Genomic DNA, 20878 nt, shown 5'->3' with positions numbered 1-20878 from the left:
GACCACTCACTTCCATTCTTGGTTGTGCTACTAACTAGCTGTGATGTTTAGATGAGAATTATTTACTCTATAAAATGAGAGGTTTGTAAGAAAAGAAAATATAAATTATTACTTTTCAGGAACTAGGCCAAGCACTTTATAAATATTCTTTCATTTTATCTTCAAGTATTATTATTCTACTTTTCATTTTATTTCATTTTTGTTCTCATAACCATCTTAAAGTAGATAGTTCCATCCCCATTCTAAACATGAGTAGATTTCTCTAAGTTTAAATGAAGATATTTATTGTCATATAATAATTAAGGTTTGTTTCAACAGGTAAATATTTCAAAACCAGGGCTACATAGATAGAACAAAAAAATGCAAAAAAAGTGAAAAGACAGGAATCCACTCAATACATTTTGAGTGACTAGAATTTTGACTGGATAGCTGGAGGCATTCCAAGCTGTGGTTTTCAAAGACAAAGTGATTAGCACTTCATCTGTCCTGACTTTTCAGAAAGATGACATCTGAGAAAAATAACCCCAGATTCTCTTATCTGTTTATTGTCTCCCTTCTCTCAGAGCTTCACTTATTTACTACAGGCTGATAGTGTGCCCATTTATATTTCCAGAGTAAGTCTTGCTCTGAAATCCAGACCCAAATATCCAGCTGCCTACCTGACATCCCCACTGGAATGTTTCAAGAGCATCTTCAACACAGGACATCAAAACTCGGGATATTATATCCCTTCCTCATGCTACACTTCTCTCCAGTGACCGATATCATTGGGAATAAAAATATCTTCTCTCACAGCATAAGCCAGAACACATAGAGTCTTCTGTGACATCTCCACCTCAGCTATACTGCATGGATAGTCAGACATCACCTTTTTGCCTAAACATAGTTTCCTCACTGATTTCCCCATCCCTTGATCCCTACACATCAACTCTTACTACCCATCAGCCCCTTCTCCACAATGCAATCTGTGTAATCCTTTAAAAATGATGCTCTGTTCATGATAATGCCCACCTCCCCAGATACAAACAGTGGCTTCCTATTTCTCTTAGGAAAGAGCAATAGGCCTCCTCTACCCTGCATGATGTGGGTCCCATTTTTCTATTCTCCAGACATACTGGTCATTTTTTATTTATTTATTTTTTTTTTAGTTCCTTGAACTTATTATGTACCTTTCATCAAAAACCCTCTGAAATTTATATTGTAGTCTTCAGGAACACCTCTACTATTTCTCTAAATACTCATTTTTTCAACACTGGGTTAAATATACCATCAAAGACTGGAGGCTGGAGACTAAATGAGGTCTCCACAGTTTAAATGAATCTTGGGTAAGAGGATATCCTCCCCCCTGACACACACATAAAATGACAGTGTGATTATCTAAGTTAAATATTAGTATTCCAATGTGAGCCATTCTAGACGTGGTTTGATGAAATTAACTGATAACAACCACCAATGAAGAATTTAATCAAGATTAATACCTTCATTTTGAAAGGTTGATAAGGTGGGTGAACACATTAATGATTTCATCCATTAAATCTTTTTGTGCTAAAAATTGATGTCCTTGTCTTATCTCGGTAAAGAATTTTTACTTCTTGGCAGAAGCAAGATTATTTATAAATTGAACTACAGTAGTAATTTTTCTCAATTGACAAAAGGCACAATTTTTGCCTCAAGCCCCTGTCTATTAGCTCATTGTCTATTGGGCTGTTCCTAAATCACTCAGTTTAATAGGGGTGGGGGAAAGATTAATTATCAGAGAGCCTCTTTCCCATTAAAAAATAGATTTACCAATTGAAAACTGGTAAATATTGTTCAAACATCATTTAGTATAAATGAAATGACTTATAAAACATAATTATTTTTGTTAAAATATATATACAATGTTATATACACATATTTTAAAAACAAGATATAGCAACAATATAGAGCAATTACATGTGATTTTTTTGTTCTCTTTTTTGCTTGTTTATATTTTCTGAACTGTATACAGGGTGAGACAAAAGTAGGCTTACAGTTGTTCATATGAAAAATAATACAATAATGGATAAATAATACGAGAATAGTCTCTGTGTTTTGCATATTCACAACTGCAAACCTACTCTTGCCCCACCCTGTATAATGAATAAGTAATGATTGTGAATACAACACTGTAGAAGGTAAAACAAAAAGACAAATTCATAAAATTTTAGGACCTGAATAGAATGTGGGGTTTATTTGTTAAGCCAGTTTCTAATTACTTGAAGAAATGGAGGCCCACACAGAACCACCAATCTTCCTGATCCTCTCCTTTCACATCTCTGCCTATCAAGATAATAACTCTTCTTAAACCTCCAGCTCAAATATCCATGGCTTCAGCATCTCTGTTGTAGCATGTCTCGTATCTCTCACTGATTGGAAAGTTCTCCCAGCACAACATTAATAATGAGACAGAGAAAGAAGAGAAAGCGGGGTCAAGGATGAAGACAGCTTCTGCTCACCATCTGTGAAGCACTTAGTCACATATCTTAGGTTATTTTCATTAATCCTCACAATACTTTCACAACATAAATATTATTCCCATTTTGCAAATGAAGAAAAAGAAAATCAAACAAGAAATTTTACAAATTTCCCTTGTCACAGCCAACAGAATGCAGGTTTTTACAGTTTCATGTTTCTCCAAAACTTGACATATAGTAGAAACTCAGTCAACATATTTAATAACTGAGCAATTTAGGGAGCAGTTGGTATTTTCAGTGTTTACCTGTGGCCTGCGGATCCCGCAGTTAGTTCACAATTAAAAATTAACTTTGACCAAAGCTAGAATTTGAAGTCCAGGTTCCCTAAGCAAATAGAATTATTTTCCATCACAGAAAAACGATCATGACTTCTGCTGTCTGGCTTCCTTGTTCTCTTCTTTATTGCCCTTCAAAATGTCCAAAGTGTGGGTTTTTATTTTATTTTATTTGTTTGAAGCATTATGACCTTTTTAAAAGACTCCACCCTCTTGACCATGCAGTAGCCTTTTGCCTCCTAGTTTAAATTTTAAACTAAATAAAAACGGTTGACTTATTTTTCACGTTCATAAAACCTATCACATTGAATAATCACTTTGGAAACAGGACAAATATTGTTACTTCCATTTTAAGGCTGAGAAGGCTAAGCCTCCAAGAGTTTCAGTGATTTGCTTAAAGTCATATAGCTCCTAAACCACAGAGCTAGGCCTCCCAGTAGTTCTCTGCCTCCGGATCTAGTGTTCTTCCCTCCATGTCATATAGCCTGATAATCCAAAGTCATTTTCTCTGTCACACTATAAATGACACACTATAAATTCTGCTATAGCTTCAGTTTCTACTTCATTCTTACTGCACCTTTTTGATCCCTTAGTATTTTAGCTATTACTCCAGTCAGAGTTTTTAATTGAATGCAACAGAAACTAACTCTGGCTCATTTAAAAAGGAAAAGAATTTGCTGAGAGGATATTGGATAGGTCAGGAAATTATGGAGAAGCAGGTTCAGAAACAGGTAGGAGCAACAGAGGAGGGCAGCAGCCAAGTGATCTGCGGAAATGATGCTACAGAGCACAGGAGACCCCTGAAGAGTAAGTACCTTTTCTGGTACTTCTGGCCTTGCTGCCTCTAAAAACTGGATGTTGATATTGCAACTGCCATCGCCCATGACTAGACTACTTTTCAATTGTCCTTGCCTCTTTGTGTCAGTATGTGCTATTTCAAAGTCTTGGATGGGTACGTCTGATTGGCAGAATATTGATCATGTGGTAGTGACACTCCAGCTTCAGGAGGAGTTCGGAAACAAATTAGACTCATGGGTGTTGAGCTCTTTCTCCCTCCAAGATTCATTAACCATACACGTCACCAAATAAAACAAGAACACTGAAATAATCATAGGTCCCCACCATGACCGAAAAAATGACCAAATTCCATTATTAATTTCAATTTAGTTTTGTACATTCTTTCTTTGGGCTAACTTTGTTTGACACATGAAACATTTAATTTATAACTATGACTCAATTGTCACTCAACCAATAATTACCCTTGTTCTGCCACATTCTGAAGGATCTGAACTTGTCATGTAAGTTTCATTTATCTTCTAAAAAAAATTCCTGTTTCAGTTTCCTCCAGTATTTCTTTCAAATGAATGAGTTTTATCAGGGCCTGATGGCATGAACTGGTGCTTCACAAAATACTTTCAAAGAATTAAAAATACATTTGGCATCTTTCCATATCTTGGGATCTTAAGATATGTCTTATTATTTTACTTTAAGAAACCCAAATATTTCCTTTATAAACAGTATGTTTCTGAGTCTGAACAATCCTTTCCTCTGCAGTATTTTTGAACAGTGGCTCCGAAGGCACCGTCCTCTTCAAGAAGTTTATCCAGCAGCCAATGCACCCATTGGACATAACCGGGAATCCTACATGGTTCCTTTCATACCTCTCTACAGAAACGGTGATTTCTTTATTTCATCCAGAGACCTGGGCTATGACTATAGCTACCTACAAAATTCAGGTAAAGTTTAATTTCTTCCAAATGAATTGCCAAATAAAGCGTGACCAATTTCTTTTGAGAGAATACAAAACCTTATGCTTTTACAATGTTACCACCAAATCCTTTAAATTGGGAAAGTGCATTACAGTCCTTAATTTATCACCAATTTATTATTACATGAACTAAGTTGCAAGGATCTTTAGACTCATATCCATTCTGTGGAGTATACATTTCACACATGAAAGCCATGAAGAGAGACTAGAATTTAAATCAGGAAAGAAACAGGTTTGAGATATGACTACCTGCTAACTGTTGTGTGACCCTGGGAAATTTTACTTCAGTTCAGTGAATCTCAGTTTCTTAACCTGAAATATAGGGATCACAATACCTCAAAGAGATAGTATGATAATTAAATGAATGTGATGCATTGAAGAGCCTACTGCATCTAGCAGTTCTGAAACCATCTTTGGAAACTTTCTGCTGGATTACCAGGAAAAATTCTGGACATACTGTTTTTTAGGCCCAAATAATAATAATAAGAAGAAGAAGAAGAAGAAGGAGGAAAGCTATTATAATGATAATTGCTATTTAGGTAGAAATATAAAACTCTAGAATTTTAAGTAGATCTGGATTTTATTTTTTTTAATTTTTTAAATATATTTTTATTAATATCAGAGCAAGGAAGGGAAGGGAGAGACAGATAGAAACATCAATGAAGAGAGTCATTGATCGGCTGCCTCCTGCATGTCCCCTGCTGGAGATCAAACCCATAACCCGGGTGTGTGCCCTAACTGGGAATTGAACCGCGATCTCCTGCATCATAGATTGATACTCAACCACTGAGCCACGCCGGCCAAGCAAATCTTGGTTTTAAATAATCGTTCTGAGTAGAACTATATCAGTAACTTCTTGATGATGAACAGATAGTAATGTCTTCCCTTACTTGAGAGGTTGCTATATGCAGATTCCGTACATGCATTATTAACCAACCATATAGCAGGTAAGTATCATTATCCCTAGAAAGAGGTGAGGATACTAATACAAAGAGAATTTAAGTGACTTTCCCAATTTTAAACCCTGATATGTGGAGGAGCAAGATTTCAACACCAGAAGGTCCCCTTCACTCTATCAAACAAAACTTCCACTCTAACACAAAGAAGGTCAACAACCAAAAGCTGTAAAACAGCATATAGCTTGTGGGTAAGAGGTATTCAACAAGCACTGATGTTTTATTATATTCATTGATAATTTGTGAAAACAAACAGATAAATAAAATGAACAAATAAATGACTTTATGAACTTACCTCTTGTATTAGACATTAGTGACATAATGACTGACATAGTTCCAGACCTCAAAGAGCCCTAAATTCAGTGTGGAAGCCAGACAATTGTGCAGGGAAGCATGAAACATAAGGTTGTGTTAAGTGTAGTAACAGAGTCATAACCTTCACCGAGAAGAAAGCAATGACTTCTGAAAAGTTCCACTAAGAAGACAAGGCCTTGAAGGGTGAGCAGAGAGGTAGCAGATAAAAAGGGCAGGGAATACCCTAAACTAAAAGGATTACAAGAAAAATAGAGGTGGAAAGTGACATCATCTGTATCAAATGCTAAATTCTCCTATTTGAATAGTATGAGCAACGAAACATTACACAGAGGAGCTAAATTTAGTCATTTCAACACACGTTGAGTATCTTATGTTCCAAGAACTCTTCTGGGTGGCTGTATGCATTATTTCTTTTAACCTTCATAACTACCCCATGAAGTAGGTGCTGTTATTTCTTTCTCCTTTTCATAGATTAGAAATCAGAGGCTTAAAGAATATAAACATCTAGTAAGTGGCATCACAGAACCATGATTTAGGGCCAAGAAGAGAATGTGCATTTTGTCAACCTTTTCCTGCCCTTTGGGGGAACCACTAGTTGAACAGATATGAGTTTGATTGAACTATTTTGATTTATCTGAATATCACTGCCAATGGAAGGACTACTAAAATGGCTGACAGGAGAAGATTAGTTCTTTGAAAACCTTAAGATCACCGAGAACAGGGGATTTTACAAACTATGGAGGTGTGGTAAGGGGAAGGGCTTTTTGTGATTCAAAAAGAGCAGCAGTCTCAAGTAACATGTTTGCCCTTTCTTGCGTAAGTACCCAGAGTACACAATGAAAGCAGCACATCGGTAATGGTTTTCCAAAGATTCACCACTTAGGACTTTATGATTTCCATTTCAGAACATGCCAGACTCTTTCACTGACTCATGTTTTTGAATATGCTCTTCTCTCTGGCTAAACTCTGATGCTATTTATTCATCTGTCAAGGTCTCAGATATCATATCATCTTATACATATACGTAGTCATGTTTAATCACTCCTTTATCAGAGTTACATGGCTATTTCCGTAAGGATAAATCTTTCCATTCTCCATCGTGGCTGTGAGCCCTACAAGATCAGAACTGATATCTTGCAAGCTTTTCCAGTCTAACTGCCAACTGGTATCTGGTATAGAGCGAAATCAATGAATTAATTTGAGTGTGATATTTATCAAAAAGAGTGGTGTCTTTTAACCAATATAAGTAAAGCTTGCTAGAAAAATGTCATCCCTCTTAATACCCAGGTGATTTTTTTATATGTATTCTTACATGTGTCAAGTCTTCTATCACATTAGTTTGTTTCTAGGTGGTTTTATTGATTTACTTATTCTTTCTACATACATATGTTTAATAACTACCTTGAACAAGGCATTGTCTTAGATACTATGCATACAGTGTCAAATAACAAAGCCTCTTCCTTACAGAGCTTACATCCTAGTGGAAGAGAAAGAGCTTAAACAACTACTTATCTAATAACTCATTTAGAGATGTGCCCATGTCTTGGGGTCAATGAAGAGACATTTCAGAGGATATCAGTATGACAGGAAGAATTATTTGATAAAGGGCTCTTGATTATGGATTTTGGCCATATTGTTAGAATAACGGAAGCCTTAATAAATTTTAAACAGATCGTGGTCAAATTAGTTTTCAAAAGATTACTGTTCCTGCAGCATGTAGAAAGTTTTGTAGAAACTGGAAAAAATATTTAGGAAGCGAGTGAAAACACTATCATAAGTGTCCAGGGGAGAGATGAAGGCAGTTTGGATTGCAGTGGTAGTGGTAGGGAAGCAGGCAGAAAGCACTAAAGGACTTGACATTATCCTGAAAAGAAAATTTACAGAACTTGAAAAATGATTTTTATACTAGGTGAGAAAGAAATACTAGGGATGCCTTTAAGCTTTCTGAGCTGTGAAAATAATGAATGGTGTTGTAAATCACTGAGATAGTGACAATAGGAGCAGGGCCAGACACAGAAGGAATCTTATAGTTGTATTTGTTACATAGTGAAATGGAGTGATATGAGACATCAGGATAAATATGTCTCTGGGGCAGCTGAATAGCCTTGAAACAGGAGAGTCTGATCTGGGGACACTAATGTTAGAGAATCAGCATATAAATTGTTATCTCTGCTAATCTGCACAATCCTATGTAGTAGTGATTTCTATTCTGCTTTATAGCTGAGTAAATTGAAAACAGAAAGATAAAGTGACTAATTTTGAGTCACAAAGCTAGTAAGCGGCAAATATTCTATCCCAAACCAATTCTCTATTACTCCATGGAAGAGAAGGTTCTCTTTAGTCCCCACATGTCTGAACACACATGTTCCACCTCACTGTTCCTTCCCTAGTGTCCAAATGGGTACTTTTTACTGAAAAGTAACCAAAACTGTTTGAGGAGTAAAATGGAGAAGAGACTCAATGAGTCACAGTAAGGGCTTAAAAGCATTAATCATTTATTTTAAATTTTTAAAAGTAAAATAAAGGAAATCACATTTATTATGTAACCTCTATGTACTCTGCATTTTGTTAGATATTTAAATGCACTATACATTAAAGTGACTAATAGCAACATAAGCTAGGCATTCGTAGCTCCATTTTCAAAATAATTTTAAAATATATTAAAAATAAATTTTATGTTTGATGAAAAAAAGTTTTCCCATTTTTAAATTTCTCTTTTGCTTTATATTTGTTTCCTTTCATTGTTTAGGTTTAAATTACACTAATTCCAAGTTATAAATCTTTTTAATGATTTATTTCGTGTTTATCATTTGCAAATTATTGACCCTTCCTAATGAAAATAAACACTAAATTGCAGTATTGTTCGAATTATGCTTAATAAGTCCTAAGGTATTTTAGAGGTATCTTAGTGACAGCTGGCAAAAGGACAGTGCCAAGGAAGAAGAAAGGTAGCAGGAGAAGTAGACAGGGTTTTAGCCCTATAGCCCCAATTAGGCCATGGAAGCTTTACTTTTATCTTCTATGAATCAATACCGGGCTTTGATATAGAATTGGTTTTTATCAAATTCTGATTAAAAAGCAACATTTCTGCTTTAATTGTTCTGACCATTATTGAGTTTATGGTTAATAGTGAGACTATCATTTTAAATTTTATTTCATGTTGCTATCCATTCTTTCTAAGATTAATTTATTAAACAAAAATTCCTTTCCTCCTTGGTTTGTGGATTTCATTTTTATTATATATAAAATCTACATATAACTGTAATTCCAGAATATTTTAAGATACTTCTCTATCTTTATTGGAGTAGGCATATGATTAACTTTTAAAAATAATTAAAACTTTTTGAAATTCAAATGGCAGAAACTCCATAGGAATGAGGTTAGATAAAAATGGAATTTATTGGTTTATAAAATTCAAGAAGCAGGATGAGCAGTCAAACTGTGAGAAAGGCAGAAATTTGGCTGATACTGAGGGACAGCAATAACCAGGGAACTAAGTGCCCTAAAGACTGTCTCTCGCTTTCTCTGACTCTTATTATTCTGACTTGAGTCTCTATTCTTTGAAGTGTGTTGACTTCATCCTGTCTTTCACTTGTTGAGAAGACTATCATCACCTTCCTCTCAATGACAGCACAGTGAATTCTGAGTAATGATTCTGATTGGCCCATCTTAAGTCAATGGTCCACCTTGTATTAACTGACTATAGCCAAGGAAAGGGGTCATAAAGGAAGGTTATAGCTCCTGCATCAGCGAGGGTAGGAAGGTTGGGATAGGGAGCAGATCTAGTTTCAAATACCTAAGGCTTAAGTTAATCTATTACTCAAATAACAGTCTTGGTATGTTGTCCAGTATCAGCTTCATAATTTCAGGAACCAGAGCCACTCCTTTCTTATAATTTCACAAGACCTAGGGTTTAACCTGGACCACATGGTCCAAGATGGCTCACCATGACACTAACCACATTCCAGCTAAGCAAAAATAAAGAGGCATACTATTTCTTTTTAAGGGGACCGCCCAAAAGTTGCATATATTACTTTTGCTCAAGACTTGAGTCACACAGCCATAATTTGCTGCAAGGTTAAAGCCAATATGCAATCTCTTCTTTCCATTGTATTACAAAATGGATATAGAGTATCTTATAAATAGTGATGGGTACTTTAAAATCAAGCAAAAGGATACCACAAGGAAATGTAATCATCACATAATAAATATTTGGTTCAACTGTGAATAATATCTAAATACTAAAAATAATAAAAATCCTAGATGTTGATTTGACCCCAAATCATGATATTATTATACTCAAAAGGTCAAAGAAAGAAAAGAGGAGTTGTAAGAGAACCAAAATCATTATATTTGAGGAATTCCAGAGATAAACTTGATAGTTAAGAGACAGTAATATTTGCCCGTTATTTAGAAATATGGAGGCAAATACCAGAATAAATAGCTCAAAGAGTTATAGTAACTGTCTTGGGGGCAGGCACTGTATAATTTACAGATGAGATATTATCTATAAACTATAAAACATCCCAACAAGTTGGGGTTACTGTTTTCCTATTTCCCTGATAAAGAAACTGAGGCATAGGAATATGAGGTGTAACTTCCCTAAGCTTATAAGTGGCAGAGTTGACATTCAAACCCAAGCATCTGACTCCAAAATATTATGCAAGGATGATGATGGTGATGATGATGAAGATGGCAACGATGATGACCACAACAATAGTAAAAACACTGGTTTGTCTTTTTCAGATCCAGACTTTTTTCGAGATTACATTAAGCCCTATTTAGAACAAGCAAGTCGGATCTGGCCGTGGCTCATTGGGGCAGCTGTAGTGGGGTCTGTTCTCACTGCCGTGCTGGGAGGGCTCACTGGCCTGGTATGTCGTCATCGGAAGAGAAAGCAGCTGTCCGAAGAACAGCAGCCACTCCTCATGGAAAAGGAGGATTACCACAGCATGTTGTATCAGAGTAATTTATAAAAGGCTTGGACAATACAGTAGGGCCAAAAGCCTGACTTCACTCTGACTCAAATGGCGTTCAAGTCCCCAGGGGAGGTCCCAACAGAAATCCCTAGTATTTGTCCATGAAGACCATTATCAGAATTGTAATCTAATACAAAGTGTACCCCTCTTCTATCTCAGGCAGAACACACCTGTGCTCGCCTTGATTATCCCTTTGATGGTCTTCCTCAAGCCCACATTTTTAAGGAAAGAATGCTGTTTGGTAATTAGTAACTGTTAGTTGTATCTGGATAAACTTATAAAATATGGGAATCATTTTAATTATTTCCTTCTTGTTGTTTAATAAAGGTTTTTTAATTGCCTTTCTTTTATTTTAATAAAACAATAACAAATTAAGCCCAAGTCCTCCAAGCTTGAGAAATCCATTTTTATTTTTCCCAGAAAGCATAATGTTCCCCTTACATTTTACAGTCCTGCTCCAAAATGTATTATAAATATCAAATATAAAACAACTTTCAACTCTTTCCTGCCACAGTCCTGACTATACTTTTGAAGGTCACTGAAAACAAGGGCCTGGCCCCTCTAACAGATCTGGCTAAGTACCTGTCTCAAGATGTGCTCGTTAAATATGTTGGCAGTGCAGGAGGCAGTAAACAGGCATGAATCGAGTAGGAACGATAGTCCAGGTACAGAAGGTCACCAAGGCAGAAAGCTCCACGTATCTGACAATGAGCAAAACTGGAAAAACAAAACCTGTCCCCCAGGGTGGCCTTTCCTCCCCAGGCATATCGCTGGTCATGCAGTTTAGACCCTGATCTTTCATATCGCTGGTCATGTGGTTCAGATCCTCCCCTAGCATGTGGCTAGTAATGTAGTAGACTCGTTAGAGGAGGAACAAGGGGCCCAAAGAATAGCCTCACCTGAATTCCATACAAGCCCTTGCACTCCCACTCCCTTAAGCACTAAATCCTCAGGACACTGAGGTTTTGACCTGCATCAAATAATCTTAAGAACAAAGCTTTGGCTCTATTGACCACAGAGACAGAGTTTTAGACAAGCTAGATATAACTTGGGCCTCAGTTGTGTTTTAGCTCCAGGCCCAAAAAAAAAGGAGCAAAACCAGAGGAAGCCATGGCTGATATCAGGACCGAATGCAATTACTAATGACCCCCTACCCCAGTGCCGGCCAATCAACAGAGACCATGATCCTGAAAGACACACCTGGAAAGCTGATGAATATTCCATTGAGGTCCTCTTCTGGGGCTTCCCCTGAGATCCCCACCTCTAGAGAGAAGGTAAAAGCCCTGAGGACGAGGACCCTGTGCTCACTCTTGCTCTCTCTTGAACACTCCTGTGCCTTCCCCCTTCCTCTTCCAGGTGAGTACCTTTACTCTCTTTCTCCTAAGCTCCAAGGGCCCTTCTTTTGCCTCTCTAATCTGTTTCCTGAGCCCATGCAGCCCAGCTGGCTCACTTCTTCCATGGCTCACTTCTACCTCTGTGACTTTCTAAAGAAACTTTTGCTGGTATTTGAGTCTTGACTCTGAATTCTTTCTTAGCCGGAACGGAACTCAAGTGCCAAGGTTACTGAACCAAGGTCTGGTGACGTTTCACCACTAATGGCTACAATAATAATCCTATTAAGGGCTTTTCTATCCCTTAAGAAGAATTTTATTTAATTAGAGAATGTAAAAAATGCTAAAAGACATTTCAAGGTTGAGAACAATTATGTGACTATCAGCTTATCTTCAACTGTAGCTAAATAACATTTCTATTTTTCTTGGTCTTAAACCTACATAATGATGTCTAGATAATCCTGCTATTTGAATTCAGCTGGGTCCATCTGAATTTCTAAAAATAGTCCAATTGATATTACACTTGTATTATAGCTATATATAGCATAAAAGACTAGAACCAAAGGGTAGAAGGTATAGGAGTTCAATGAAAGGAGAAGCTATCCAATACACAGAGCTTTCCAAAACCAAAATCAACATCCTTTGAAAATAAGTGGTTGCCTCTGTAATTTTTCACACATAGTTTGGATGGCTAATCCAACATGAATTCTATAAAGAGACTTTAAGTATTGAATCTATAGTAGTGCCTACTTATTTATTTTTAATTAAATTTCTTGAGGTGACAGTGGTTAATAAAATTATATGAGTTTCAAGGGTACAATTCTATGATACATTTAAATTGGCTCAAGATTCTTAAGAATTCTCCATTCAGGAGCAAGGTCAAGCATGCTCTATAAAAAGTCCCTGTGATTCTGCCACAGTATTTTAGGGTATTCCACTGGATTCCAACTTTCACTCTCTCATTCAAACTTACTCTGTCTTAGCATCCTGTCTCTTCAGTTCCCTTATACCTAGTTTGTATCTGTCTGCTGAACATTTTTTCTTTTAGTTTGACTACTTAATTTTCAGTGTCATCTCTGAGCAATGTCTTTGCACTCTCTATGCCATGCTTTAAAGACAGAATTATCCAATTCAGGCTCCCAGAAACCTGCCTGTGTATGGCACCTGAACCTCTATATCTCTGGGAGTGTATTTAAGAGAACACACACTGACCTATATGGTACCTTTCAATGAAAATTTTCTACAACTCCTGTAAAGTCTGAATCTTAGCATTTAAAAAGGAATTGACTGGAAAAAATGAGCCCTTAAAGATGGCTTTATCCAAAAAAGACTGATCTAAAGTCAAGATCATGTAATTTTAAATGGTTACATTTCACTTAGTCACAGTTTGGATTTCAAAGAAAAACAAAAAATCAACCTATGATAGACATATAATCTTATCTAAAAAAAAAATTACAAATATTGCTAAAGTAATGTCACTGACTCTTAGAAATTACTAATAGTTAAAAAACTCAGTTATAGAGCAATATTCCTCCTTTAACTCTCATTAGAGGTCAGACTTATCATTTGCAATCTTGTCTAATTTCTGATTCCTAGTGGAGAGAAATCAGACAAGAGATGAGGAGCAGCATACTTATTAACACAGCGGGGATCTGTGGCACTAGAGGGAAAAAACTGGGAATTATATCCTCAGCTGGATGAGTAACCGAAAAAACAAAAGATTTACAATAAATTTGCAATGGCACCTGAGGAGTGGATTCAACTTAGACAGACATTGGAAAAAATAAAACCAATAACAATGAGTGGGAAAAGAAGTCCAGGTTACAATCTGCAGAAGATTCTGGAGAAGCAGAAACCGTGATAGCGCCTGCCTTCAGTCTGATCTCAGAACACAACTCCAACTTAACTAGGTTTGATCTGAAAGAGAAACTTTTAGTCCAGGTAGTATTTTTAATCTTTTGTTTGTGTGTGTGTGTTTGTTTGTTTGCAAAGCCTCTTGAATATAATCCACTCAAGGAATTGTCATTATCGATGACAGGGGTCTGTATAAAGTCATTCTTTTCTTTATCACAAGGCAATTCCCCCTGTATCGCTGCACTTCAATAGAGAATATTGTTTTGTTTCTCTAGACTAGGGCCTCAAGGTAACTACTTACGTAGCAGCAACATCTGTGATAAAACCACCACCACATTGATTCCGTGGTTTTCTCAGTAAGGTGCCAAAATTACATGACTGATATTTCAAGATACCTGGCACTTTTATTAAATTCTAATTTACATGATATTCTGTGGCACTGTTTTATACTATGGCTTTTATAGAGTCATTTTCAGCTCTGCTCTTTTCCACTGCCACGTTGTAAGTCACATTTTGTCACAGAAAAAGAAATAAGCAGCTGCCACTTTTTTGTCCCTCTTTCTGTGTTTTATATATATAAATATATATGGAGAGTATTTTTAGTTCCCAACCTTTCCAAAAAGTCAAATACATACTTCTCCATCTGTAGAAGTAAGTATATGATGGGTACAAGTCATTTCAGCCAGTGTCTCTAGCAAGCTGACTACTGGCATAGATTGTGAATGTTTTAAAATAGCCTTTTCTGTGTTTATATGGGCTTTGATCTGTAGGGAACAGTTTTCTTTGTCACCATAAAAAGGGCCTCATTGGGCCACCTATTGTGAGCCTGTGCTGTTTTCCCCTTCTGATTAGACGCCTCTGGATGCTGCTGAAATGCAGGTAAAAAGATTTTTGTTTGTTTGTTTTAATGTTGTGTTGCTTATTTTCATAAGCATTTGCGAGTTTGTACAACATAAAGAAGATAAAACTCCCTATGGCATCCACTGGAGGCCTTAAGGACTTCCAAATCATTCAGCTATTTAAAATGTAAGAAAGAATAGTTTAAGTATCTTCTTTTAAACAAAAACCTTATTACAACTCTATATAGTTCATGTTTATCTGTTTTGTGAGCTCCTTTCATAGTGTAAGAAATTATCCCTATAATTTCCTATTAATCTACCAATTCTTGCATGTTTCACAATCATAATCATACAGATTTCTAATTTTGTATTTAAAAATAAATAACAAAGATGTTATAATATAGTGAGTAGCTATGATACTCCAAGAACTGTACATAATATAGTGACTAGCTATGATACTCCAAGAACTGTACTAAGTACTTCATATATATATAAACTTATTTAATTTTCATGTTATTGATATAAGTATTATTTGTGTACTCAAATGAGGAGACTGTGGCTTCCATAGGTTATGTACCTTACCCAGGACTACATGTCTGTTCAGTAGAATTTAGATGGGACTTATAATCAGTTTCTCCTAGATGACTCATAACTATAAATTTCATTGTTGTTACGTTGATGTGTCATAACTTACCAGTTTCTTGCTACTTGGTGGTTAGGTTTTATCTAGCTTTTAAATCAAGTTTAGTGCTATAAGGAATATCTTGGTACATTTGGGTGTGATTTCTCTTAAGTTATTTTCCAGTGGTATGATCTCTGGGTCAAAGCATATAAATAATTTCATGGTTTTTCTAATAACTTGCCACAGTACTTTTGAAAAGGGCTGCATGGATTTAAAAATGCAAAGAGAAGTTTAAAAATAAGAGATCAAAAGGAATAAAGAAGGAAATGAAAAGATGAAGAGGGGAGAAGACTTGCAGTTCTCTCTGAGAGGAGCTGAAGACCCTAATTGGCACTTGAAATACTGCTTCCTTTCATAAATATATCTTTTCCAAATTATAACACTCACCTGACACTTTCCCCTCACTAAAATTCGAGGACAATTCAGACTGAAGCCATCTTAGAGAGATAGTAAATAGCATGAATACAAATTGGTCCCAAAATAAGATATTTTCAGAGATGTGTACGTCCTGGCTAGGTGGAGAGAGGTGTGTGCCTCGAGAGCAATGCAGAAATAAAAAAAAAACAAAAAACAGCAAAACCTGAAATCCGCTTTTGGAAGAATAATTGCCGGGCATCAAAACAGTGACTCTAAGCGGAATCCGTTTCAGCTGCTGGGAGACACAAGCCGTCCGGGGACACGGGCCTGGAAGGCCGGGAAGGCCCTGGAAACAAAGCCCGGGACAGGGCTGAGCACTCTGTTCCTCCGGCCTTTCTAGCAAATTCTACACTCTGCCTGGGATGCAGTCAGTCTTCCTTCTCACATCGTGTCCTTTTTAAACACTCCCGCCGGAGTACTTGTAAAGAACGCACAGATGTGTGTGAGAGTGTGCTTGTGTGTTTGGACGGAAACAAGGAGAGAAACCACAGATAGGCGGGAACTTCCGCACCTCTCTCCGGTAGGGAGCTGAGCTGTGTCGCTGACTGTGTTCCTCTACTGCCACCGCGGTGAGTGACCACCAGCGCCGCGCCTCCACCGCGCCTGCTTCTCCTGGGATTCAACAAGCCCAAGCCGGGGCCCAGCCTCGGCCGCTCGGGGCCCACTCGCCGTGGCACGAGCGGGCCTTATGGAGGCGCCGGGGGAATGAATTCCTTACCTCTTCTCGCTTCTGGAGTCACGCAGCAGATCCTCGCGCACCACGGGCCCTTCCAGCTCGCGCCACTCGAACGCCCACGGAAAAAGCCGCTCCCCGCCGGGCACTGTCTCGCGGGCTGTGCGCGCCCTCCCGGAGCCTGCCTGGGTTTTCCCGGTGCCCTGCGGGTTCCTCCCGCCTCCAACACATGCGCACAGGAGGGGGATCAGCACGTGTCCAGCGGCCGGGTGAGGGCGAACGTGGCGTCCACGTGAGCGGCCCAAGGCGGGAGTGCGGCCGTGGCGTCCCCACCATGGGGGTTCCCGCCTGACGGCCGCCCCGAACTGCCTGCCGGGAGCGGTTCCCGCCGCCCACGTGACCCGGAACTGGACTAAGAGGGGTAGAAGAAGAATGATCCTGTTTTTCTAAATCTTCCTTTAATGTATGTGTAGCTCACACTTATTCCAGCGGTTCATATTGGAAGTGTTTTAGGTCTTTATTTAAAAACGTGGTGATGTTTCTGTGACCAGAAATAGGCCATGGAAACCTAATTCCTGGTTGTAGGCAGTCGTCAGGGGGTCGGTCGGTGTCTGCGCGCGAAGGACCCCCGAGGTCACGGTGAACAGCCGCCGGGGGAGCGCGGTCCGTGCGGGCGCAGCGTGCATGCCCGGCCGGGGCCTGTCTCCGCCCCCCCCCCCCCCCCCCCGGGCCTGTCTCCGCCCCCCGGGCCTGTCTCCGCCCCCCCCCCCCCCCCGGCCTGTCTCCGCCCCCCCCCCCCCGGCCTGTCTCCGCCCCCCCCCCGGGCCTGTCTCCGCCCCCCCCGGGCCTGTCTCCGCCCTCCCGGGCGGGCGGCTCCAGCGCCCAGCCTCCTGCACGCTGCCTCCCTGCGCCTGGCTGCCGCCCCGGAGAACCGTCTGCTCCACACGTGCGGGAGTGCGGCTCCCGGGGACGCCATCGCACAGCCCTGACCTGGAAGCAGGTGGGAAAGCGCCTTTGCCGAGGAAGGAAATACATTCTGGGGTTAGGACGGGGATATTTTGGGGAGGAAGGTTGTGTGGAGGGCTTATTCTGCCTTAAAAACTAACAAAGAAAATTGGCCAGGTGATCAAGTCCTTTTTTTTTTCTTTAATATATCTTTATTGGTTTCGGGGAGGTAAGGGAGAGAGAGAGAGAAACATCAATGATGAGAGTCATTGACCGGCTGCCTCCTGCACGCCCCCGACTGGGGATCGAGCCCGCAGCCCATTGAACCGCGATCTCCTGGATCCTAGGTCGATGCTCAACCGCCGAGCCACGCCCGCCGGGCAGAGTGCTCTTAATGGGGGGTAAACCTGGCACAGGCTGTGCTATCAAGTATGTTAAAGATACGTGAAAACCTTTAACATACGGGGGATCTGATATCAGACTTGATGAATTTGATTTCTGGCTCAATCTCTTTGCATGAATTATTTTACCTCTCTGGTCTTCAGTTTCCTCATCTTTAAAATGCAAATAAAAATAGTACTTTCTTCAACATATTCTAGAGAATAAATGCAAAGCATTTACAGTAGAGCGTAAGGCGGCCTCAGTATGTATGAGTTAATAAGTTTTCATAGAGCAGATTAAATTACCATTAGGTAAACTGTGTTTAAAAAAGAGATGAAAATGTAATCATACATTCTGTTTGTGCTAAGTCATTTTGCATAATCTTTAATATTAATAAAATATACCTATTTAATGAAATGATATCATGACAAATATGCATGTAACTTTAAGACAGAGAAACATTTGGAACAAAAAAAATCTTCATCTTGTCAATAGGCTCCCAGTTCATAAACAAAAGGTAGCTATTAATCCACCTTTAATAAGGTGACACTGAGCTTGAAACTAATGAATATCCTAGGCCAACTTTCCTTAGTAGGAAAGACTTCTCTTAGAGCTGGAGAGTAATGGTTCACTTTTGTTTTATTAACTTAAGGAACAAGTACTTTTTACAGGACATACACTCTAGGTTGGCTTGCTTTAAACTAGGTAACATTCCTAATAAAAGAAAACGGAGAGCTAAAACTGGTGAAAATAGTGACCCTGGGAAGAGAGAAATTCTCACAGAAAAAATTCTTAGCAGGAGTTGAAAGCACAAAGACGTGTCGTATCTGCTAGTGACTCTAGAAACCGTGCTCTTAGATGCAGATGGTTAACATCTAACTATAATGGTACTGGAAATATAATGACCTCAGAGCAGTATTTTAATACACACTTTCATAAATAAGATCATAATACAGAAAAAGTAACAAATTATTCATAGTCTGCTACCTGATTTCTTCAGGGTGGCCTAATTTCTTCCACGATAATCATAATAGTTACCTTTTTACCTATTCATGTTAGACATAATTCAAAGCACTATTATTATATAATTGCTACTTCTCATCTAAAATCTGAAAGTGCATTTTTATCTTAATTTTAATAAGGGAGAAACCGGAAGAAGAGAGACCTGCTGAAAAGGACCAGGACTTTTAATTCATACCTGTTGCTATACATACTGTACCGCTTCCAGACTTTGGTACTTGTCTTTCTGTGGTTATTAAAATTGTCACTGTTATTAATAGCATTGAGCACTTACTTTGTGTCCCTAAATACTTTACATTTATTAACCCATACAACCCTCACTCTATAGATACGAAAACTAAAGCTGCCCTAGCCGGTTTTGCTCTGTGGTTAGAGCATCGGCCTTTGGACTGACGGGTCCCAGGTTCGATTCCGGCCACAGGCACGTGCCTCAGTTGCAGGCTCGATCCCCAGCCTCGGGTGGGATGCGTTCGGGAGGCAACCAATCGATGTGTCTCTCTCACATTCATCTTTCTCTCTCTCTCTCTCCCCCTTCCACTCTCTCTGAAAAGCAATGGAAAAAATATCCTCAGGTGAGGGTTAAAAAAATAAGAAAAAAAAGAAAACTAAAGCTGAGAAAATTTTTAAAAAATTGTCCAAGATAACAGAGCTCACATTAATGGAGGCAGGATTTACTTTTTTAAATATGTTTTTATTGATTTTAGTGAGAGAGGAAGGGAGAGGGAGAGAGAAAGAGAGAGTAGCACAGATGTGAGAGTGAAACATCCATCAGCTGCCTCCTGCACGACCCCTACTGGGGACAGAGCCCGAAACCCAGGCATGTGCCCTGACCAGGAATCAAACTGGTGACCTCTTGGTTCACGGGTCAACATTCAACCACGGAGCGGCACCAGCCAGGCTGGAGGCAGGATTTTCACTTAAGCTGCATGACTCTAAAATTTAGGGAGTTTGTTTCAAAAGGAATTGTCACCATTACATTACATGGTCAGTTCTGGGATTCTGTAGGTCCAGAAAGACACCAATCTGTGAAGTCAAAGCAAATCATCAGCCTCATCCTGACAGAAACCTAAAGGTTCTTGATAAAGTATAATACTAAAAATATGATACCCAATAATCAATCAGTCAGCACCACCCTGTCATATATTGACTCTAAAACTGCTGTTTCAGGTACAGTGATTATTCTGTACTGAAATAAGTCAAACATTGGTGGGAAAACTAGTCACTGTTAGTTTTTAAAAGTGTCATAAAGACTTGCTGGTGGAATAAAGATTGCTTTTCCTGAGAATATAAACTGTTCTGCAGATTACAGTTGGAATTGAGATGCGATGAGAAGAGATGGGCTAGAGAATGCAGGAAAGAGAACAAAAAGAAAAAGGAATATCTTAGAACAGCTAATCCTACCAAAACAGACCACGTATACCACAGTCCGCTTAAGGAAAAGTGAAATCAGACAAGTTGAGAATGAGCAGGAAAAAGAAACAGATGAGTATTAGGAGTTTGGGTGTGTTTTTTAATGATGTTTAACAAAAGAGATCAAAGCGTGTTTGCATCCTGCCCCGCCAACCTGTTTTGTGTCAGGTACACTTTACTGTGTGCCAGGTATGGGATGAGAGGAACATGCAACAAACAATATGCAAAGAGGGGACAGAATGGTATCAGAACCTGGGCCAGTGTCTTACCCCTACTTGGGGTTTTTGGTAGGACTAGGTTAGTGCATGCCGTTCAAGCAGTAGTCCCAACTGTGCACCTAATCAACCATTAACTGTTAGTAAAGGGTGACTCCAATCTGGGGTACTTATCCGCCATCTGTCAGATGGAGAAAAAAGGCTGAGAGAGAAGAGAGACACAGCAAAGAAGACAGGAACCTGCTTCAAGGGTTTAGACACAAACATGGAATGAAAACAAGGAAGGGAGTATGGGATAAGGTCCTGCACCCGCGCCCTCTGCC

At 38.9% G+C, this 20878-nt stretch overlaps 1 protein-coding gene across 1 annotated transcript in view; it reads left to right on the top strand.

Moving 5' to 3' along the window:
- TYR (tyrosinase) overlaps positions 1-10785 on the top strand; it is a gene marked incomplete at its 3' end in the record, with an annotated part of 51752 nt that extends 40967 nt beyond the window's left edge. Inside the window, exons 4-5 of the mRNA XM_081153841.1 lie at positions 4325-4506; positions 10556-10785. Of these exons, the coding sequence (XP_081009967.1) occupies positions 4325-4506; positions 10556-10785 (412 nt within the window). The remainder of the gene's footprint in view (positions 1-4324; positions 4507-10555) is intronic.
- Between the last annotated feature and the right edge of the window lie 10093 nt (positions 10786-20878).

Source organism: Miniopterus schreibersii (genome assembly GCF_964146895.1).
Source record: "Miniopterus schreibersii genome assembly, chromosome: 12".
Classification (NCBI taxonomy): domain Eukaryota; kingdom Metazoa; phylum Chordata; class Mammalia; order Chiroptera; family Miniopteridae; genus Miniopterus; species Miniopterus schreibersii.
Note: the sequence above shows the minus strand (reverse complement) of the source record. Positions and strands in the feature narration are given on the sequence as shown.